General features: G+C 43.8%; 1 protein-coding gene across 2 annotated transcripts in view; it reads right to left on the bottom strand.

The window, feature by feature from the left end:
- The window catches only part of FSHR (follicle stimulating hormone receptor), a 325,369-nt gene that overhangs the window by 167,027 nt on the left and 133,686 nt on the right, over positions 1 to 24,656 (bottom strand). For both annotated transcript variants that reach the window (XM_033938362.1, XM_033938363.1), the window contains exon 2: positions 6,681 to 6,752. In XM_033938362.1, the coding sequence (XP_033794253.1) occupies positions 6,681 to 6,752 (72 nt within the window). The remainder of the gene's footprint in view (positions 1 to 6,680; positions 6,753 to 24,656) is intronic.

The following is a 24,656-nucleotide window of genomic DNA, read 5'->3' as shown; positions in this document are numbered from 1 at the left end:
TTAGCATCATCAGCCACTAAGATTATTACCTTAGCTTTGCCAATTGATAAAACATGGTTGTTAAAACTTTACTTTAAAAATAGACAAAAAAGTTTTCTTGGTCACAAAATACAAATGTTTCCAGACTTGGCACGGGAGACGCAAAGGCGCCGCCGTGAATTTCTTCTTTTGAAACCTGGGGTTTTATTTTTGGGGGCGACTTTTTATTTGAGACATCCGTGTAAATGTATTGTGTGTTACCGTACTCTTAAATATGTGTTTTTTGAACCATCCCAATTGACAAACTTTGTGGCAATGTCTCGTCTGAAAGCAAATAATCTTTGAGCCCTATAACTTGATTATTGATGACCTCACTTCACTGCTATAGCTCTCAGTTTCTTATGTATTATTATTATTTTTCTTTATTATTTCGCCAATTTTTCTTTGATTCTTGGATCCTAAGTTGAGGACTTGAGCATAAATAGTAAATTTGTTAACTTATGAGTTATATTTGCATTGTATTTGATATCTATTCTATTATTGCTTTCTGTACAAGTGTAATACTTGAAATTTAAATTGAAAAATCAATAAAAGATTTAAGCATAAAAAAAAAAAAGAAAACTGGAACGCTCTTCCGGAGGCGGAAAACACCCTCCAGGGTTTCAAGACTAAGCTGGACACGTTCCTGCTAAACGGGGACGTACACAGGTGAGGCTGGACTCATTTAGAGCGCTGGTCTTTGACCAGGGGGTCGCCGCGTGAGTGGACTGCAGGGCAGGATGGACCACCGGCAACGGCAATTCTTATGTTCTTATGTTATGTTATTAAATTTAAATCACTTATTTATTAAACACTACTTATTTAAAATTTCACAATATTCCTAATGCACATAACATCATTGCATTCATAAAGTGGAAGCCAAAGTGCTCATTAAAGTATTGTGTATACTTATAAATGGCTGCTATCTCAGACCTGCCATCAATTTCATTTGATTTCTCCTCAAGCTGTGGAAGAGAGTCTTGTTTCTGTTGTTTCGCCCTGCCCAGCTGGCTTTCTCTGCTATGAATATTATGAAAAACATGAAGCACTACTAAACAGAACCTCCCTGATGACGAGCACATCGAAACCCAGCTCGAGTTGGAGGTGGGAGATCGCTGGTAGCAGCGGAAAAGGAATTTAGAATCAGTAAGGCTTCAGGAGAAAAAAAAAAAAAAGTTTCCAATGGATGTGGTTCCCAAGCACTGAACACTGAGCACTTGATTTTTGACCTGGGACTTGGCTGCACTCAACAAGAAAAGTAATCCGAACAAAAGAAATTCCTGAGTGAAACAAAGCTCTCTTCAATAGACTGAGGAGAAATCAAGTGAAATTGATGGCAGGTCTGAGATAGCAGCCGTTTATAAGTATACACAATACTTTAATGAGCACTTTGGCTTCCACTTTATGAATGCAATGATGTTATTGTGTATTAGGTGTATTAGTGTTTAATAAATAATTGATTTAAATTGCATAAGAGGGCATTGTATATTTATTTATTGTCATGTAATGAATGTCAGAAAGACAGATAAATCATCCCATTGTATCTACGCACACAGAAGATAAAAGTAAAAACTGCGTAGAAGTGGAAGTCGGCAATGAAAGCATCTCAGGCCTAATTCTTTAAACGGTGCCTAGCAGCTTCTAACTCGTTGGCATTGGCTGGCGCAGCTGCGGCGTGCGGCACTGTTTATAGAATCACGCCTAGCGGCATCTAAGCAGGCTTAGGCATCGCCAGGCATCCTATTGGTAGGTGCTGTTACTTTAGGCCAGGGTTTTTCTGGCCTAATTGGCCGACCCCTAGCAATACCTAAGTTAACCTATTTTTTTATGTAGGCGCCATTAGGTGCTGGTAGGTGCCGCGACTTAGGTATCTCTAGGTACTGTGTGGTATTCCATAGGCAACTTTATTTTTCTAAAATTTTGTAATTTTACAAATGTAATTGTTAATCACTCAACCAATTGACCAAATTTAATTGATACTTACCCCCTCTTTTACAAAGGTGCGCTATGCTTTTTTGCGTGCAATAAATATTATCGTGCGCTAAACGCTAACCCGTGCATGTTATCCTATGGACGCGTTGGCAGTTAGCGCACGCGTTGATTCGGTGCGTGCTAAATCTGCGCCATACCGCTTAGTTCGCCTTTGTAAAAGAGGGCCTTAGATTCCTCTGCTTGACCATAGCCCTTCTGAATCTAAACCTCACTGCATATTGAAGCTTACTATGAGCGTAAAGTAGTCACCACAGAGTCCAAAGCCCAGTTAGAACTCGGCTGGGAAGTTGAGAACATCCAAAGAACTACAGGCCTCTCTAGCCTCACCAAAGGTCAATGTTCATGACTCCATAATACGATAGAAATTGGATAAAGATGGGATTCTTGGCCTAGTAGCAACTGCTGCTATCGAAAAAATAACATCGATGCTCAACTCACCCCTGCATGATTCCCAAGCCTTCTGGGACAGACAAGTCAAAGGTGGAATTCTTTGGACAACACAGTCTGGCATAAAGCAATACCAACATTTATTCATTTTATTTATTTTTATATACCGTTCTTCCAGGGGAGCTCAGAACGGTTTACATTAATTTATTCAGGTACTCAAGCACTTTTCCCTGTCTGTCCCGGCAGGCTCACAATCTACCTAATGTACCTGGCGCAATGGGGGATTAAGTGACTTGCCCAGGGTCACAAGGAGCAGCGTGGGATTGAACCCACAACCACAGGGTGCTGAGGCTGTAGCTTTCACCACTGCGCCACACACTCCACTACCAACAGTTAAGCAGTGTGATGATGTAAGGATGCTTTGCTGCCGCAGGATCTGGAAATGTCGCCATTATTTAAGGGACCCATGAATTCCACATTTTACCAGAAAATTCTCAAGAAAGTCCGGCCATCTATCTATGCGCTGAAGCCGAAGCATAATTGAGCTTAGCAGTAAGGCAATGACCCGAAACACAAAATCAAGTCTACATCTGAATAGCGGAGTAAAAACAAAAAATTAAAGTTTTAGTTTGGTCTAGACAGAGTCCTGACTTGAACCCAATTAAAGCAGTTCTGAAAAGCAGAGTGGGCTAAGATTCCTCAACAATGATGGTGAAAGACAGATATCAAATTGTAGGGTGTGTTTGTTTGCAATTATTTCTGTTACAGGCAGTAGATTCAATTACAGTCAAACCTCGGTTTGCGAGCAACCCGGTTTGCGAGTGTTTTGCAAGACGAGCAAAACATGACTCGAATTACGAGCACCCCCCCCCCCCGAGAACTGGCATCATTCCCCCTCCGCTCACACAAGCCCCCCGCGCGAACCAACACCGGCACGCAGCCCACAGGACGTGCCGGTGCCGCTCGAGCATGCATCTGCGCATGCTCAAGGCCATCTAGTTCTCCCTCTTGCCGAGATCTCCGAGAATCTCGGCGAGATGGAGAACTAGAAGGCCTTGAGCATGTGCAGATGCTCAAGGCCCAGCAAGAGGCAGGAACTTCTTCAAGCGGCACTGGCACATCCTGTGGGCTGCGTGTCGGGGCCAGACGGGGGGGGTAAGTTTGAAGTTGTTTGGGCGGGGGTGCCGGTTTGCACGGGGGGCCTGTGTGAGCAGGGGGGGGGAGCAATGCCGGTTCTTGGGGGGGGGGGGCAGCACCGCTGGCCTCGGGGGGGAGGGGGTGGGAACGTATCAAGCGAGTTTCCCTTACTTCCTATGGGGAAACCCGCTTTGATATACAAGTATTTTGGTTTACGAGCATGCTTCTGGAACGAATTATGCGCATAAACCAAGTTCCACTGTATTAAGTTTAGGGGGCAGTTATTTATTTATTTTTAGTATTTATATACCACTGATAGCCTAAGTGGTTTACATTCAGGTACTCAAGCATTTTCCCTATCTGTCCTGGTAGGCTCACATTATGTCTAATCTACCTGGGGCAATGGGTTATTAGAGGGCAAATTCTATAAAAAGCGTCCAAAAAGTAAGGCGCCGATATAGGCACCGTTCAGCGCGATTCAAGCACAATTGGGTGCTATTTAGTGAATCACGCTGAGCGGCACCTATTTTGGAGGCGCCCATTAAATAGGCCAGCTGTAGGCACAGCTAAAAGGTAGGCGCCCATGCGAGCGCTTAAGCGCGCTTAAGAGCAGCGATTCTGTAACAAGGCGCCTAACATGTAGCCACGCCCACACCTAGCATGCATAGCGCCTATTTTTTTGAAGGCCGCCTAAATGTTTAGAGGCGCCTTGTTATGGAATCGCGCTTTGTTGATAGGCGCCTAGGTTTCATTCAGTGCTGATTAAAAAGCTTAATTGAGCTTGTTGTTCAATTTAGATAGGCGCCTATCTAGTTGGGCGCCTCTGAAATAGGTGCCTAACTTTAGGCGCTGGTGACAGAATTTGGGCCTAAGTGACTAGCCCAGAGTCTAATGTACCTGGGGCAATGGGGGATTGATTAAGTAACTTGCCCTGAGGTTGTGGGATTTGAAACCTCACTGCGCCACCCCCCCCCCCCCACACTCCCCAGATTGATATGTGTGTTATATAACTTTGTTCCTTAAACAAATTATGTAATAACTTTAAAAATCCTGTTATGAATTTACTGAGGTTCCTTTTGTCTACTATTGCATTTTGTTTAAAGTTCAGAAACCATTTGGGAAGGCATTTTTTTTCACCTTCCAGCCAATGTTAACGCTTTATGATTTTTCAGACAGTTGCGTTCGCGAGCGGGGGGATGCGATGCCGGTTCGAGCGGGGGGGGAGGTGCTCGTTTAGCGGGACAGTGCTCATTTTGTAAGTTAAGGTTTGCGCGTCTTGCAAAACACTCGCAAACCAGGTTACTCGCAAACCGAGGTTCTACTGTATATATATATATATATATAGTAGTCATTAAGCCCGTTACATTAACGGGTGCTAGACTATGTCTATCTGTCTTTCTTTCTTTCTGTGTCTCTCCCTCCCACTGTCTGTCTTTCTTTCTGTCTGTTTCTCCTCCTGGTCCCCTTTTCCTGTCTGTGTTTCTTTATTTCTGTTTCTCTCCCTGCCTGCTGTCTTTCTGTGTGTCTGTTTTTCATTCTCGTGCGCTGCCTGCCTATCTTTCTGTCTCGCTTCATGGCCCCCTTTTCTCTTCCCCAAAGCAAACCAAGATTGTTCCCTGGCCCCCTTTCCCTTTCTCCCCCTCCTCCACTTCCCTGTGTAGCAGCAACAGCATTCCCCCCTTCCCTGTACAGCAGCATTCACCCACACTTCCCTGTACAGCAGCAGCATTCCCTCCTTCCCTGTGCAGCAGCATTCCCCCTTTCCCTGTGTAGCAGCAGCATTCCCCCTCTTCCCTGTGCAACCATCCATTGCCTGCTCCCCCTGTTCCCTTCCTTTTCCCTCCCCCATCCAGCAGCATTCATTTTCTGCTCCCCCTGTGCATATGCCCCACAGAAATTTACTTGCCTCACAGAAAAGCGCTGCACCGTGCTGTTGCTGGCCTCAGTGTCTTCTCTACAGTGCGGCAACCCTAGCGGAAACAGGAAGTTGTGAGAGGGCGGGCCGCAGTGGAGAGGAGATGGTGAGGCCAGTGGCAGCACAGCGCAGCGCTTTTCATTTAAACGCTGTGAGCATGCGAGAGGGAGGAGGAGGAAAAATAGATGCCGGCAGGGGGGTTTGGAGGTTAGGGCGTGTGCGGCAAGCCGCCGCTCGCGCCTGAAGATTTTAAAAGGGCGCTTGGTGTTGGGAAGTTGGGGCGCGTGTGGCAAGCCGTCGCTGGCGCCTGAAGATTTTTTAAAAGCGAGTATTTTTTTTTTTAAAGTTGAAAGACGCGGCGTTGGCTCCTCTCATGATCCCCACCTGAGTCGGAAGTCCGACGCAGGCGGAGATCGTGAGAGGAGCCACCGCTGCGTCTTTGAAAGAACGAACGGCGGCAGCGAAGGGAGAGAGTACTGTAGGGGCATGCGGCTCCTACCTGCGGGTCCGTACATCGCGGCGACGGCAATAATGGAGCAGCCACCGCTGCGTCTTTCAACAGGGAGCAGGCCAGAGTGGCAGTTAAAGTTGGAGCTTTGGTCTGGCCTACTCCCTGCTCTTCTTGCCATATTGTATTTTTTTAGTTGAAAGACGCGGCGGTGGCTCCTCTCATGATCCCGTGAGAGGAGTCACCGCCGCATCTTTCAACGAAAAAATACAATACGGCAGGGAGCAGGCCAGACTCAAAAACAGCAGGGAGTAGCAGAGAGCATGGCAGAGCGAAAAACAGAACCCTAAGCCGCGCATGCGCACTCCTACCTGTCGCTACAGCTCACAGAAAAGCGGCGCACACTTAGGAACTGCGCATGCGCCGCCTAGCGTTTTATTATATTAGATACATACTGTATACATACATACATACAAGGGGCCATTGAAAAGTTCTCAGCCCAACCAACAAACTTGGGGCAGTCTCCATCAAGGGCTACACACTTAGGCCCTGTTTTACTAAGATGCACTAACCGATTAGTCTATGGATGTGTTAGCATTCAGTGCGTGCTAATTCGATTAGCGCACACTAATCGGTTAGTACACCTTAGTAAAACAGGGGGTTAGTCTAGTGATTTTCTACTTTTTCTGATGTATATATATTTAAAATATATATTTATAGTTTCCTTAAATACAATTTATCAAAACACTTGCTCTTTTCTTAGGCAAAGATAAAAATACGCACATTCTCTCAAGGTCATCAAGTCCTGAGAAAATTCTCGTCGGAATGACTGTCACCTTGGTTAGGATTAATCTCCTGAAAAGAAAGAAAAGATGGTTATTATAGTATCAAAAATGATATCAGCGTAGAAAAACATCTTTTCCTTTTCAGTTTCTGGAGGTCATTTTGCAACTTGTATGCCGCAGTTGCATGCGCATTGGCAAACACATATTCATAGATGCACCAATTCAAAGGTGGGTATGGTCTGGGCGGTCAAAAAGTACATATATCTAGGGCTCAATATTCAGCCTATTGCAAGCTGAACCCTGGATATTCAGTATTGGTGCATGCGCAGCTCCCTGCATTAAGGGCTTGATTCTATAAATGGCGCCTAAATTGGAAGGTGCCTAGGGAAACGGCATCTACTGTATGTCATTCAAAGTTAGGCACCAAATATGTAGGGCCTCTTTTACTAAGGCGAGCTAGCCATTTTAAGCGCGCGCTAAATGTTAACGCATCCATAGATTATAACGGGCGCGTTAACGTTTAGCGCACGCTAATATTTAACGTGTGCTAAAACAGCTAGCGCGCCTTAGTAAAAAGACCCCAGAAGTTACGCTAGCAAAACAGCTGTCCTGCACCAAATTATTTGCACATCAGTCTAAACAACAGTTAATGGGGTGGGGCCAGGTGTCCTCCATTTTTCAAAAGAGGAAATCTGGCAACCCTCCTCCGGCCCTCAGTATACATGGCTGCAGTGCAAAGGGCTTATCTTCGACATATAAACAGTAAGAGTGTGAGTCTTTAAAGCCAAACACCCAGAGTGCACTGGGGAAGCATGTGACTGCAGTCAAGCTATTTTTTTCTGTGAAGAAACAGGCTCCATCTTTAGCCACCACATGCTGTAGAGAAAGCACAGAGAAGACACTGTTTCCCGGTGTCAGGTCAAAAGCGCGCCGGGACAAAGGCGCGCGCAGACAATTGAGCGCAGCGCGGAGGCGCACGCCGCAGAAAATTACTGTTTTTAGGGCTCCGACGGGGAGGGGGCGTGGGGGGAAAACCCCCCACTTAATAGAGATCGCGCCGCGTTGTGGGGGTGTTGTGGAGGGTTTGGGGGGTTGTAACCCCCCACATTTTCCTGAAAACTTAACTTTTTCCCTGTTTTTAGGGAAAAAGTTAAGTTTAGAGTAAAATGTGGAGGGTTACAACCCCCAAACCCCCCACAACGCCGGCGCGATCTCTATTAAGTAAACTGGGGGGGGGGCTCCCCAACAAAACTCCCCGTCGGAGCCCCTAAAAACTGTAATTTTCTTCGGCGCGCGCCTCCATCTTGCGCTCAGTTGTCGGCGCGCCCCTTTGTCTTTTGCGGGGTTGTCTATGAACCCTGTTTCCCCAATCTGTTTCTATACTTAGTAGAAATACAGCTTGCGACAGGAGCTAAATCCATATTCTCTCCTAACTTTCCCTATATCTAGGATGTGCCAGTAGAAGGGTTGATTCTGTGAGAGAAGCTGCCTTCAGATCTTCAGAATAGTGAGCGTATTTATTCTTTGTCTTAAGTTTGATACTAAAGAAACCTGTTCAAGAATCACAGAGTCCGGCCTGGTAATATTTGGACTGTTAAAAAGTTGGACTGGCTGACAATCACTTAGAGCAGTTTATTGTGAGCTTCGATACCGCTACTAACGACAGGGATGTCAATTCAGAGCGCTTTGCATGAGCTTCTGTAAAAGGTGTCATAATACTTGAGCTTCTGTGGAGATATTATAATACACTTCTCCCTCGTTATTTGCGGGGGATACGGGCAGAGCCGGACCGCGAATGGCGAAAAACTGCTATTATCCGGCTCTGACCCACCCCCACCTCCCTGCCGCCTTCCCGGCCTTACCTGGTGGTCTAGAGGGCTTTCGGGGCAGGAGCGATCTTCCTACTCCATGAGGAAATGGCTGCTGTGAGTTCAAGACTACGACGGGAACTCCCTACAGCCATTTCCTCATGGCGATCTGCACGGGGCAGGAGCGTAGGAAGATCGCTTCTGCCCCGAAAGCCGACCACCAGGTAAGGCTGGAAAGGCAGCAGGGAGGTAAAAAATATGTTTTTTTTTTTATTTCCCCCTCCCCAGAAAAAAATTGCGATTATGTGACACCGCGAGTGCAGAAACCGCGAATGGGGAGGGGGAAGTGTATAGAATTGCAAAGAGCTTTTACGAGGTGTTACAATACAGGGGCTCTTATACATAGGGTTATCAGACTTTCCTTTCGGAAAATCTGGCCCCCTGGTCCCGCCTCCAGGCCTGCCTAGTTCCGCCCATCACCGCCCTAATCCCACCCTAGACCTGCCCCCCACTGCCTGCTCTTGTTGGGCAAGGAGGAAGTCCGCGCATGCGTGGACGCTACGTGATGACATTATCGCATGGGCTTGACGTCATCGCGTGACGGCTGTGCATGGGCGGACTTCCTCCCTGCCCGACACAGCTTTTCAAAACCTGGACAATGTGGACATGCCCGGGGAAATCTGGACGTCCGGTATCCCTATCTATACAGAGTTACAGGGACTTTTGTAGCGGCGTTACAATACGGAGTTATTAATACCAGCATAATTATAGCATAATCAATCAATCATCCTACTTATGTTTCCGGCACATCGATCGTCCTACCAAATCAATCGTCCTACCTATCTTCACATCTAATATTAGGTTTACTATTGCAGCTAAGTACACAATCTTTACACACCTCCTAAGGAGTTTGGCCTATTCATCTAAATATAGTCTATATATATAATAATAATAAGAACATAAGAACTGCCATCTCCGGATCAGACCCATGGTCCATCGAGTCCGGTATACAGTTTATATACCGCAGGACCGTGAAGTTCTATGCGGTTTACAATTATTAGAAATGTTACAGATTAAATGGAATAAACAAAGTACAGACTTAATTATTGATAGTTCTAGCGATCATTTGTTGAGGATTGAGATTGTGTAGGTTGGTTTCCTAAGTACTTCATGAACAGATGTGTTTTTAGGCGTGTTTTATTTCATCTTTGAAGTATTAGTGAGAAGTCAAGCACAGTATTGAAACACGGCCCGTGTCGAGTCTGATCCTTGTATATCCACCATTTGCTTCACAATAAAGAGCTATTTTATTTGAATCGTTTTGTGTGGCGATTCCCACCCCTTTTGTTCTTATGTTGCATTTTCTGTCATTTTTGGTTCTCTTTTCAATTGTGCACTAAACAAGTTAACCATTGCAACACCAGCCTTTCTAGTACTTACCCCCTCTTTTACTAAGGTGCGCTAACCGATTAGCATGCGCTAAACAAATTAGCGTACGCTAAACACTAATGCAGCCATAGACTAACATGCACGCGTTAACATTTAGCGCATGCTAAATCGATTAGCACGCGCTAATCAGTTAGCGCACCTTAGTAAAAGATGGCCTTAGTTATAAATTGATAGAGCGGAATATAATTTTTTAAATAAATAAATTTTTTAAAAAACTTAAAAGGAATTGGAACTGATTATGAGTACTCCTTGAAGCTATCATTTCTATCATGTCTCTCTTCTTTTGCAAGTCAACTTCAGCTGCCACCAGTTTGTTACAGGATTAAATTCAAGATTTTATTAGCACCCATAGAAGATTTAAAACAAACCGGAGAAAATATTTCTTCATGTAACTTGTAATGCAACTCTGCAATTCGCTACCGGAGAATGTGGTGAAAGCAGTTAGCGTAGCAGGGTTTAAAAAAAAAAAAAGATTTGGATCATGCCCTAAAAGTTCAAAAGCCATTCATAAGATGGACTTGGGGAAACCCACTGCTTATTCCTAGAATAGAACAGTGGCCACTGTTGGAAACAGGATGCTGGGCTTGATAGACATTTGGGGCTCCTTTTACGCAGCTGCGTTAGCGGTTTAACGTGCGTAATAGCGCACGCTGAACCGCCGGCCACGCCAGCCGCTACCGCCTCCTCTTGAGCAGGCAGTAGTTTTTCAGCTAGCGCGGGGGTTAGTGCGTGATAAAACGTCACGGTGCAATAAACAGAAACAGAAACAGAATATGACGGCAGAAAAGGGCCTACGACCCAACAAGTCTGCCCACTCAAATAACCCTCCCCTCTAAGTTCCTCTTTGAAGTGAGCCCACGTGTTGATCCCATTTGAACTTAAAATCAGTCACGTTACTGGCCTCAACTACCTGAAGTGGAAGATTATTCCAACGGTCGACCACTCTTTTGGTGAAGAAGTACTTCCTAGTGTCACCATGGAATCTCCCGCCCCTGATTTTCAGCGGATGCCCCCTTGTCGCCGTAGGGCCTGTAAGGAAGAAGATATCTTCTTCCACCTCAATGCGGCCAGTAACGTATTTGAACGTCTCTATCATGTCACCCCTCTCTCTGCGTTCCTCGAGGGAGTAAAGGTGCAACTTACCTAGTCGTTCTTCATAAGGGACATCCTTGAGCCCTGAGACCATCTTGGTGGCCAATCGTTGAACCGATTCCATTCGTAGCACATCCTTCCGATAGTGTGGCCTCCAAAACTGGAGTACTGTGTACAGTTTTGGAGGCCACACTATCGGAAGGATGTGCTACGAATGGAATCGGTTCAACGATTGGCCACCAAGATGGTCTCAGGGCTCAAGGATGTCCCTTATGAAGAACGACTAGGTAAGTTGCACCTTTACTCCCTCGAGGAACGCAGAGAGCTGCTAACGTGGCTTCGTAAAAGGAGCCCTTGGTCTGTCCCGGTATGGCAACTCTTATGTTCTTATTTTCTACCACTTTTGCCCTTTCCCTGTCTTGAAGAGAAGCTTGTTTATAAACCTCTTTGCTATCCACATCAAAAGGCAGTCTAGCAAACAGTATAATAATAATCATCATCATAATAATAAAGTGCTAGGAATCACATTTCCTCTTTTCCATAGCTAAGTTATCACCTTACTTGAAAGAGGCAATTATTGGTTTATTATGCTGCGCATACCCAAACTAGAAATGCAGTTTTAATATTCCTCCGTCTCTCTAATATTTAATACTGCATACGGAATGACAGCTAATTGAATCTTGATTTACCAAAGTATCTTTGCTTGAACAACTTGCCCGATAGACTATTCTTCATTTTTATCATTTTCCTCCTGGCTTTTTTTGACTTTGCTTTCTTTTCGTTCCCCTTATCTCTGCATCGAGCATTGAGCAGAAACAGAAACTCGGGTTGACCTATCATCGACTCTCTGCTTCAATACATTTTTACTGCAAGGTTATAAAGACTATTTCTTCACTTTTCAAGTAGCAGTTGATGCTGGCTTTGATTTCTTTCTTTTACTATCCTGAAATTGCTTTAAACTGCTCAGTCATCAGAGTTGAAATTTCAGTATATATCAGTGCTATTTGGGAGAGTCTATGACTATGAATGAGACAGTAAATGGGTATTTTACAACTGTTCAGTAGAGTAATTAAGGGCTCCTTTTACAAAGGCGCTATACCGTTTTAGCGCTAAACACTAATGCGTACATGTGGACGTGTTAGCAATTAGTGCGTGCTAAACACGCACTAAAACGCATAGCGCACCTTAGTAAAACAGGGGGGGGGGTAAATTTTCCAGAGGTTGATGATTTGAGTGCTGTTTTTTAAATTTTTATTATTTAGATCAGGGGTGTCCAACCTGCGGCTCCGGTCGAGGGCGACGCAGTGTTTTCCTCTGCTGCCCGCGGGTGTTTACCCTCTTGCCGGCTCCCTCCTCTGTCTTGCTGCAGCGTTTGCGCGGCCCCAGAAACATTTTTTTCGGCCAATGTGACCCAGGAAAGCCAAAAGGTTGGACACCCCTGATTTATATTATGAATGATAAAAATTAAAACCCAAAAAACCAGCCACTACTCCATCACAACTGCTACTCAAATCATCAACCTCTGGAAAACTTAATTATACATTTTATAACATAAACACAAAAACAATCGATGACTTGATAAAGTAATAAACAGATTCTTTTTTTTTTAGTTCAATAATATTTATTGAATATTTTAAGAAATACAAGAAGCAGTTCAAATACACAGAATCAGAGTAAAGTATTTGGTATAATAAATATACATAGCTAAAATGTATAAGACCAAAACATTGGAAAAGGTCCAGAGTACTGGAACTGCTTATGAAGGATATACAAGAAGAAGAGAAGAAAAAGCGAGAAAAGAAGAGGAAAGGAAGAATGGATAGATAAAGAAAGAAAGAAGGGAAGAAAGAAAGAAGAAAGAAAGAAAGACAGGAGTGTCTATGGAACAGAGTGTACATATGAATCTAAGAATGACCAAGGTGATTTATTTCGTTTCAAGTTCGTGGAAATTCGGGATATATTTTTCTTCTCATATGCATAGGATTCGAATCTATGATACATGCTCAGAGAGTTCCACCAAAAAGTATAGTCCAGCAGCGAAGATGATTTCCAATTTTTAAGGATATGCATGAGAGCAGTCACAAACATGGCATCAATGAGTTTAGGAGGACAATTCGATTGTGCAAAACAAGGATGTTGAGAACGAAGAATTACAATGTCCATAGAAATCTCTTCCGAGCAGCTAGTAATAGATTTTATGGTGTCCCAAATGCGAGTCCAAAAGGAACGAACCAGAGTACAATGAAAAAGCATATGATCAAGAGTTCCAGCTTCTTTTAAACAGTTCCAACAGACAGAGTCTTGTTTTAAGTTGGCTTTCCACATACGAAATGGGGTCCATACTGCATGCCACATAACAAAGAACACTGATTGCAAGACTCTAGAGGATAAAAGAGGACGATTTGTTGAAGACCAGAAAAGTTCCCAATCAATATCAGAAAGCGGGGTTGTCAGTATAGAGTCCCAATGTTTCATGGAATGAGGTGAAAAGGTAAAGGAATGGTCTCTTAGAATATTGTAAAAGAGAGATATCGCCTTACCTTTCAGTAAAGCCAGTGCAGACCAGTGATGAATAGTGTGAATGGATGCCATAACATCAAAGCGTATATGCACAGAAGATAACACCCCAGTGAGTAAAAGCCACTGTGAATAAACAGAAGGAGGCAGCGAGTATGTAGAACAGAGTATGTCAAAAGGAACGAGAGAAGTGAGAGTAGTCATTTGGTGAGCAAACCACAAACCCGCCGTAATAAACAGATTCTAATTGGGACATTGTACATTACAGGGAATTGATTGTCTCTGTTCAAAGTAGTCTGAAATTCTGGCAATAGAAGAGGCAGCAATATAAAGGTCCACTTCTTGCTGACTCTTCTATTGGCTGCTATTTTTAACCATTAGTTAATGTTACCGTTATCACTATTGTTATTTTTTTGCATATGACTGACAGTCATAAAGGGGTCCTTTTACTCAGGCGCGTTAACTGATTCTATGGGCGCCTTAGCATTTAGCGTGGGCTAATCTTTAATGCATGCTAAATCGATTAATGCGCGCTTAATTGGTTAGCGCAACTTAGTAAAAGGACCCCATAGTCTTTTAATACTGGACATATAATTGATTATATATACAAGATCATTGCTTGTCTATTATTTGTGAGACAATGGGCCTGATATTCAATGGGCGGTGATAAATATTGTGCTGTCCATCATTGGCTTTATTTTGGGATATAATATGCTGGGCATACATATAAAATATCTAGGAATACATGGCCATATAAAACCAAAGCTGGTTAAATGCAATATCCAGCAATAAACCGGCTATGATGAACCGAGAAAGATGTGGGGGAGAGTGCCAGAAATGGTATTCAGTGCTGATGAGTCAGAGAAACTGAAACAAATCTCCGTAACACTGGAAGATGCAATGGGGTAACTTGGCAAATTGAAGAGTAGCAAATTGCCTGGACCTGATGGTATCCCAGAGTACTGGCAGAATTGAATAATACATTTTCAGAGCTATTGTTGGTATTTTGTATTTTATCTTTAAAATCCAATATAGTAATGTAAGACTTGAGTGTGGCTAATGTAACACCAGTGTTTAAAGAAAGTTCCAGAGGTAATCTGGGAAATTATAGACACCCTTAAATTCTAACCATGATAATATGACATATTTTGAGATCAGCTGCTTTGGATTTTGCTGTGAAATGAAATTGCACATTCTCTTTCATTCAGGTGAGTTACAATCAAATAGCATTTCTATACTGTAGAAATGTAATATTATTTAGCCCAGAAAAAGGAAAGGAAGCAGCAGAAAAAAATGCAATATGAAGTTTGAGAACAGAGTTTTCTTTAGACCTAGATTGGGTTTGATTATATATTTAATCATTTCTTAAGCTTCTTTAAATATGCTGTGAAAAATTCAGATGACCTAGTTCTACGAACATAGAAAGCTGCATATTGATATAAAAACATAATAGCCATACTGAGTCATACCAGTGGTCCCTCTAGCCCAATATTCTGCTTCCAAAAGTGGTCAATCCAGGTCACAAGTACCTGGCAGAAACTCAAATAGTAGCAACATTCTAGAGCTCAGATTGTGATGTCATAAAGCTTCATTCCACCAATGCCTGAGTCAAGCTCATCAGTGATGTCACAATGGCTTGATTGTCCTATACTTGGCTCACATAAGAACATAAGAATTGCCATGCTGAGACAGACCGAAAGTCCATGAAGCCCAGTATCCTGTTTTCAACAGTGTCCAATCCAGGTCACCAGTACCTGGCCGAAACCCAAATATTAGCAATGTTCCATGCTACCAATCCCAGGGCAAGCAGTGGCTTTCCCCATTCTTTTGGGTCCCCATATCTATCTGCACCTGTATTCAAAAGCTGTTCACTTATTTGAGTTCTTCTTGTACTGTATTTCCCCGAAAATAAGACCTACCCTGAAAATAAGCCCTAGCATGATTTTCGGGGTAGGATATAAGCCCACACCCAGAAATAAGCCCGGCAGCAGCGCTTCCTCCCCTTGCGCCCACCCCCTGCGTACCCCCTCCCCGCTGACCCTTCCATCTCTCCCTCCTATCCGAATCCTGACCATGAGACCGAAATACCTGGGAACAAATGGCAGCGTTGGCAGCACAGGCTACATTGTGGCCTTCTCACGCCCGGGCGTTCTGTGTGCTGCATTGCTAATGATATCATCAGTGATGTGGAAGAGGAATGCCCGGGTGTGAGAAGGCTGCAGTGTAGCCTGTGCTGCCAAGCTGCCGTTTGTTCCTAAGTACTTTTGGTCTCGCGGTCGGGGTTCAGATGGGAGGGAGAGATGAAAGGGTCAGCGGGACAGGGCAGGGGCTGCGCGGCGGTACCAGTGGCAGGGGGATAGAAAGATGCTGCACGGGGGGATGGGAGGAAGGGATAGAAGCTGCAAGGGTTATGCTGAAGAGGGGACTGGGAGTGAGGGAGGGATAGAAAGATACTCTACAAGGGGATGGGTGAGAGGGGAGGAAAGATGCTGCAAATGTGGGGGAGAGAAAGAAAATAGGAAGAATTGGGGTGGAGGAGAGGAAGGGAGAGATCATTATTGTACAATTAAAAAAAATGACCTACCCTGAAAATAAGACCTTGTGCCTTTTTTAGGCCCAAAATTAATATAAGACAGTGTCTTATTTTTGGGGAAACACAGTATTACCGTACCATAATTGTATTTGACTCTGACTTTGTCATGATCCTATGTTATTTGTACTTGAACCTGACCTCTCACTTACGGTCTTCTAGTTAATTCCTGTGAACCGCATCAAACTTCACGGCGCATTCCAGTATTCAAATAGAATTTTATGTTATGTTACATAGAATAAAGGCTGCTTAGAAGTATTCAGTGAGATCAAGATCCCATGACTGGTGCATCAAGTGAATATATAAAGCAGTACATCGGGCATTTAACTGTGGCTATCCACACTAAATGGATTTTCAAACAACCACCAATTATACAGATAGGGTCTGATTTATAAACAGCGCCTGTAAATTAGGCGCCAAGGAAAGCGGTGTCAATCTTCGGTTAGGCGCCATTTATAGAATCGTGCCTAGTGGCGCTTCAAATGGATTCGCCCCCTCCCCCTTCCCTGATTTATGCCAGGGTTTTCTTGGCCTAAATACTGAGGCCTACATCCGTTGTAGGCACCTGCCTGGAACACACACCTAAGATCCGCCCACGATCTGCCCTTAACTATGTCCACTTTCTGGTAGGTGTCTCGAGCTAGGCGTCTACCTGAAATCGGTAGGTACCTCCTGAATTAGGCACCTACTACCCAATTAACTTTAATTTAAGCTAATTAAGAAGCCAATTAAGTTTGTTATAGGTGCCAATTAATCCTATTACTGTAAATAAGTTTGGGGCCTAGATCGGCTAGAAACGCCTATCTAGGCAGCTAACATCAGGTGCGATCTAAAGAATCGGCCATATTGCTTCTGAGTGTCAGCAGGTAAACATGTATCATGAGGGACATTTGGGAGCGTTCTGAGGACTTAATCAAAAAGCTCTAGAAATACACTTCCCCCTCCCCATTCGCGGGTTCGGCAATCGCGATTTTACATATTCACAATTTTTGGGGGAGGGGGGAAAAAAAGAAAAAAAACCCACAGTTTAGCCTTCCCCCCAGCGTCCCAGCCTTATCTGGTGGTCTAGCAGGCTTTCGGGGCAGGAGCGATCTTCCTACGCTCCTGCCCCGTGTAGATCGCCAATAGGAAATGGCTGTGGGGAGTTCCCGTCATAGTCTCGAGAGACTATGGGAACTCACGGAAGCTATTTCCTATTGGCGAGCTGCACGGGGCAGGAGCGTAGGAAGATCGCTCCTGCCCCGAAAGCCTGCTAGACCACCAGGTAAGGCCGGGATGCTGGGGGGAAGGCAGGAGGGAGGCGGGGGGGGGGGGGTGTCAGAGCCGGATCAGAAGATATTCGCGGTATTTCACCATTCGCGGTCCGGCTCTGCCCCTATCCCCTGCGAATCCAGAGGGAGAAGTGTAAACACGTTTACAGAACCACTGAGCAGACAAGTTGATTACACATCTGTATCTAGTTTTATAATTGTTTAGTGAATTTCATGGTTTTGATTATTTTTGTGTAATTTTTAAAGTTTTTTTTAAAAAATATATTGTTTATATATTGTTATTCAGGTCTGATACAGGCCATTTTCGCTCTCTGGAAAGCCACTTTCATGGTTTAGTGAGTCAGTGTTATTTAGTCAGTATCATGGCTTTTTTCAACTGATTCTCTGAAGAAGTACCAACGAAACGGATCCGTCACAGTCAGTTATTGTGGCCACTAAGATAAGTGGTTTTTCTATGAACTTTCTATGAATTCAGTTTTATGTGACTAAATTGTTATTTTGCACAGAATTGCCATTTTGCACAGATGCTTTATTCATTAATTTCATTATTTTTTCATTTTTTGACAATCATATTAACTAATTTATAAAAACTACAAAAATTTTTTTTTATAGTATTATATTAATTGTCACACTTAACACATTATTGCATTTATATCAAAAGAAAGGAGGCAGACCAACGATTGAAACCATTTTATTGCATTTGTCAAATAGCCTTAGGCTGTTATGAGACGCAGAAGTACGGTCTGAGGTTTGCCTTCTTTCATTAACTATCTATCGGTGTCAGGTCAAAAGCGAGCAGGGATAAAGGCGCGCGCAGACAATTGAGCGCAGTGCGGAGGTGCGCGCCGCACAAAATTACTGTTTTTACGGCTCTGACGGGGGTGTGTGTAGGGGGGAACCCCCCCACTTTACTTAATAGAGATTGTGCCACATTGTGGGGGCGTTGTGGGGGCTGTGGGGGGGTGTAACCCCCCACATTTTACTGAAAACTTCACTTTTTCCCTGTTTTTAGGGAAAAAGTTAAGTTTACAGTAAAATGTGGAGGGTTACAACCCTCCCCCAAACCCCCACAACGCCGGCGGAATTGACGAAACAATAAATTAATCTTTTTTACTCCACTTACGTTATATATTTGATATTTTGTTCATGGAATTTTTGCTTTCGTGCTTATCTTATTGTAAATTGTTTTATTGTACTTATTGTTGATTGAGAGTGGGCGCAGTGGTTAATGCTACAGCCTCAGCACCCTGAGGTTGTGGGTTCAAACCCACGCTGCTCCTTGTGACCCTGGGCAAGTCACTTAATCCCCTCCTTGCCCCAGGTACATTAGATAGATTTTGAGCCCGCTGGGACAGACAGGGAAAACTGCTTGAGTACCTGAATAAAATGCATGTAAACCGTTCTGAACTCCCCTGGGAGAACGGTATAAAAAATTAAATAAAGAAGAAAGAAATTGTAAATTGCTTTAATATTTTGGAATATCAAATAAATAAATCAAATCAAATTTATCTATATGTCAATAAGTAGACCTACCATTTCATTTCATTTAAGTGATAGAGAGGCGCATTTTCAATATGACATTGAAATCCGAGTTTAGTCATTATGGGAAAACATCCAAAAATCCGGTGTCAGGTCAAAAGCGCGCCGGGACAAAGGTGCACGCAGACAATTGAGCGCAGTGTGGGGGTGCGCGCCGCAGAAAATTACTGTTTTTAGGGCTCCGACGGGGGTGTGTGTGTTTTACTTAATAGAGATCACGCCGTGTTGTGGGGGCGTTGTGGGGGGTGTGGGGAGTTGTAACCCCCCACATTTTACTGAAAACGTAACTTTTTCCCTGTTTTTAGGGAAAAAGTTAAGTTTAGAGTAAAATGTGGAGGGTTACAACCCCCCAAACCTCCCACAACGCTGGCGCGATCTCTATTAAGTAAACTGGGGGGGCTCCCCAACAAAACCCCCCGTCGGAGCCCCTAAAAACTGTAATTTTCTTCGGCGCGCGCCTCCGTCTTGCGCTCAGTTGTCGGCGCGCACCTTTGTCTTTCGCGGGGTTGTCTATGAACCAAAAATCCAGTAGAGAAAAAGACCATTTTTAAACCAGAAAACCATCTATGGTATCTTTTTTTTTTCCCCCCCAGAAAATAATAACAGTCATACTGTGCCATATCTATGGTCCATCTAGCTCAGTTTTAAATTTCCAGCAGTGGCCAATTCAGGTCACAGTACCTGGCAAAACCCCAAATAATAGCAATATTCCATGCTACCAATCCAGTGCAAGCAGTGACGGTAACGGGACAAAAGCGTGCGAGACTTCAGCATGCTGACATTGCAGCACCGACAATTCGGCGCAAGACACCAGCGCCGTCTAAAAAGTGACTTTTAAATAGCTCTGATGGGAGTGTGTGTGGGGGGGAACTTTACTTCTGACTGTTCGCGCTGCCGTTGGGGGTGTGTGTGTGTGTGTGTAGGGGGGTGCAACCCCCCACATTATAGAGAAAACTTAAATTTTTCCTAAAAAAATCGGGAAAAAGTTAAGTTTACTCCATAATGGAGGGTTCCAACCCCCGCAACCCCTCCCCCAAGGTAGCGTGAAGAGTATGAAGTAAACTGGGGGGGTTCCCCACTCACACCCCACGTCGGAGCTCTTTAAAAGTCGCTTTTTAGGCGGCGCCCTGGTGTCTTGCGCTGAATTGTCGGCATTGCAATGTCGGCGCGCTGAAGTCTCGCGCGCGAATGACTATGAACCAGCAGTGACTTCCCCATGTCTGCCTCAATAGCAGACTGTGGACTTTTCCTCTAGGAGCTAGTCCAAATCTTACTTAAACCCAGCTACGTTAGCCACTGTAACCACGTCCTCTGGCAATGAGTTCCAGAGCTTAACTATTCTTTCCCATAAAAGGATCCCAGGTCAGCAGTGACACAGCAGAGGGAAGGCCCCAGCGGGGAAGGCCGGCTGCTGCTGTTTTTGGAGACCTCGAAGGTACGATATATCAGTCTCATGGAGGGAGAGTCAGTCGGGTTGTGCTGCACAGGGAGATGAGAGGGAGGGATAAAAAGATGCTGCACATGGGGGGGGGGGAGAAATCGCTGCCACCGGCGAATCGGGCAGCACTAGTGTCAGGGATGGAGTTGAAGAATGTTGGGGGCATTCAGAGGGGCAGGCGGGCTTCAGGGGGGTCAATCTTAACTAGGGCTTATTTTTGGGATAGGGCTTATATTAGGAGCATCTTTAAAAATCATGCTAGAGCTTGTTTTCGGGATAAGTCTTGTTTTTTTGGGAAACACGGTATGTGGGCTATGTAAACAATGTTCCCCCCACCCCAAGTGTCCTATAAAGCATATTATATTCTTGTGAAAAGCTTGTGTGTTAACACATCTATTAAATGTGCTGGCCAGCTTCCTATCACAATTTGTGTATCCAATTCTGTTATTTTATGTTTCCCAAAACATCGTGTTCACAGTCTCAACAATGATACTCATTTTATTCCAGGACAAAGCATCTCTTGTTCTTATTAGCAATCTTTCCACAGCTACTCACTAAATACAGTCTAATCAAGGTCACTGCCTTTTAAACAGATTCATGTGCAAAGTTTGGTGAAGCCTGGATGCCTAAATTAACCTGTAAATTAGACGCTTAAGAGTGGAACGAGGTATGTGACATCGTGTTTTTTTTTAAAGAAAAGGTAACGGTACTGGTAATAATCAGTATGATCTTTGGGCTGAGGAAGTTTGACCACGTGACACCCTACTACCGGCAGCTGCATTGGCTGCCAATGGAGGCGCGCGTAAAGTTTAAATTTGCCTGCTTCTGCTTCAAAGCACTACACGGACTTGCCCCTAAATATATAACTGACCTTTTCGTCTTCTCAGCCAACAGACACAAGAGAAGCTCACATTCCAACTTCGCTTCCCCCCCCCCCCCCCCCCAGTGAGAGGTTGTAAACTGAAAAAACACCATGAACATCTTCTCTCGCACCAAGCAGCATCATGGGGTAAAGACCTAGAACAATTGCTTTCGCCCACTACTTATGAGGAATTTAGGAAACGTCTGAAAACACACCTGTTCCTAAAGTATCTGGTCAACTGATCCTCTCTTCTCTCTCCCCTCTATAGCGATTAACTTGTTCTATGGATCACTCTCTCCTCAAAAATGGTATTTCCTGTCCTATTAACCCTCTTTCTTCCTCCCCTCTTAAAGTCAATCAATTTGTACCTTTGCTTAATCTTTGTAAACCGCATAGAACTTCACGGTATTGCGGTATATAAGCTGTTATTATTATTATTATTATGAGAAGACTTCAGTTTAAAGGATCAAAATGTGTCCAGTTTATGATACATTTGAAAAGAGGAGACTACGAGGGGACATGATTGAAACATTCAAAATAGTGAAGGGAATAGACTTAGTAGAGAAAGACAGACTGTTCACCCTCTCCAAGGTAGGGAGAACGAGAGGACACTCTCTAAAGTTGAAAGGGGATAGATTCCGTACAAACGTAAATAAGTTCTCCTTCACCCAGAGAGTGGTAGAAAACTGGAACGCTCTTCCGGAGTCCGTTATAGGGGAAAACACCCTCCAGGGTTTCAAGACAAAGTTGGACAAGTTCATGCTAAACTGGTGAGACTGGACTCATCTGAAGCACTGGTCTTGACCTCGGGGCCGCCGTGTGAGTGGACTGCTGGGCAGGATGGACCACTGGTCTGACCCAGCAGCGGCAATTCTTATGCTGTCAGCATGCAAAAGTAAGAAACCAAACACCACAAAGACAAAAGAAAAAAGAGATGCCCACAGCAGAAGAAATGAAATGAAAGACAACTAGAACCATCTGACAAATATGTACCTTTTAGATGCATAGATGATACAGAGGAGTAAGAATAGCCTTACTGGGTCCATCAAGCCCAGTAGCCTGTTCTCACTAGTACCTGGCCAAACCCAAGGACTAGCAACATTCCAGCATCTCAAAGAATAGCAAGATTCCGGAACCCCAATGAGAGCAACATTCCAGAGCTGAGATTGTGATGTCATAAAGCCTCACTCCACAGTGCCTCAAAGCCAACCTCATCAGTGATGTTACAATGGCTAATCCAGGTCACTAGTACCTGGCCAAGACCCAAGGAGTAGCAACATTCCATGCTACCGATCCAGGGCAAGCAGTGGCTTTCCTAATATCTTTCTCAATAACGGACTATGGACTTTTCCTCCAGGAACTTTTCCAAATCTTTCTTAAAACCAGCTACGCTATCCGCTCTTACCACAACCTCTGGCAATGCGTTCCAGAGCTTAACTATTCTCTGAGTGATAAAATATTTCCTCCTATTGGTTTTAAAAGTATTTCCCTGTAACTTCATCTAGTGTCCCCTAGTCTTTGTAATTCTTGACGGAGTGAAAAATCGATCCACTTGTACCCGTTCTATTCCACTCAGGATTTTGTAGACTTCAGTCATATCTCCCCTCAGCCATCTCTTTTCCAAGCTGAGGAGCCCTAACCTTTTTAGTCTTTCCTCATACGAGAGGAGTTCCATCCCTGGTGGTTGTTGAGGAGTAGCCTAATGGTCATTGCGGTGGGCTTTGATTGCACCTAGCTGTGTTCATAATAATTCATAGAACCAGCATGCCCCCCCCCCAACAAATGCAACTTAAAGTACATTGAATGGAGGGGGGGGGCTTCATAAAAAGGGGGGAAGGGTGTTAAATTAAAATGAAATTTTATTTGAAAACATGGAGGGCCATTTTGAATAATTTGCCAAGTCTGAATTGGGGTGTTTGGCTCATTACCTTCTCCCCCCCCCAAAAAAAAAAAAAAAAAAAATCTATTTTAAGATATTTTTGAACAGGAAAAATGTCTGTTTCCCTTTCGAAAATGTATCAAAGTTAGATGTTTTTTCCACTGAACCTGTCTAAAAAGAACCAATTTCCAAACTGACATGTCCAGCTTATAAACACCAAACAACCAGGTAGAACTTCTGTATGACATTATTTTGAGAGATATGGCCACACAACTATCACTGCAGATCAGAGGGTCATCCTAGTGGTCAGTATGTAGCAGACCTTAAACAATGGCAGCTTGGTAGGTACACTTCTAATATAATCTAAATCTTGGATTTACAGTACTTCCCCAAAATTCATGGGGGTTCCGTTCCAGGAACCCCCGCAAATTTTGAAAAACCGTGAATGCGGTCTTTAGCCTGTCAAAAGGCAGGAGAGGGCAGCTGGAGCGCCGGTGAGTGAAGAAAATCAATTGCGGTCTGCTCCGACCGCCTCTTCCTGTAGTAAAGTCGGGCTACACCAGCCAGGAGCTGCTTTGGCATGCAGCTCCTGATTGGTGTAGCCCGACTTTACAACAGGAAGAGGCGGTCAGAGCAGACCGCGAATGAGCAAGTCCGCGATTCGCGAACCATGAATTCATGGGGGGAACACTGTATGTACCATATCATCTCCCCAAAAGTGAAATAGATAATCAAAGTGAAAGTAGTTAGATTAGAGAAAAAAAATAACTTTTTTTTTAATATTGTTTATTTATAAGTTTCCAAATTTACAATTCAAGATTAAACTTGTACAGAAAGCGATTTAAAACAAAGAAATTTTTTTTTCAAAATATATAGAAAAGTAAATATTGCTTAATTGACTCAAGTCCACAATAAGATCCAAGATGTAATATAAACGGAAAAATAAGGAAAAATTAACATAAGAAGCGTGATACATGATTAACTGATGTACAGGTGTCTAATAGAGAAAACATATAACATATAATGAAGACCCTCATCCGACATTTTAGGGAGAAGATAACTAATTTTCCTTAGAACAATTTTCCAAGAACTGTTGAAATAGGGCTCCTTTTACAAAAGTGCGCTAGTGGTTTTAGCACGCGCTTAGCGTGCACTAAAATGTCACGCACGCTAGCCGCTACCGCCTCCTTTTAAGCAGACGGTAATTTTTCAGCTAGCGCACGCTAATCTTGTGTGTGCGCTAAAAAACGCCAGCGCACTTTCGTAAAAGGAGCCCATAGTGTTTTCATAGATTTACGGAAAATCCGGAAGGAGAGAAGAGTTCTAACATAGGAGGGAATCCCAAGACTATGAGAAAGATCGAGTAATTTTATTCCCATTATAACTCCGTTATCTGGTATTGCGAGCTGTCCAGAAACAGAATAAAACATCTTGTACCTAACTGGACACCACTACAATAGCTTTCAAGCTTGCAGGTGTCTCCTATAGGTTGATACAGATATGTAGGCTTCTGGTGATTTCTAGGATTC

The sequence above is a fragment of the Geotrypetes seraphini genome, chromosome 3, assembly GCF_902459505.1.
Source record: "Geotrypetes seraphini chromosome 3, aGeoSer1.1, whole genome shotgun sequence".
Taxonomy (NCBI): Eukaryota; Metazoa; Chordata; class Amphibia; order Gymnophiona; family Dermophiidae; genus Geotrypetes; species Geotrypetes seraphini.
Note: the sequence above shows the minus strand (reverse complement) of the source record. Positions and strands in the feature narration are given on the sequence as shown.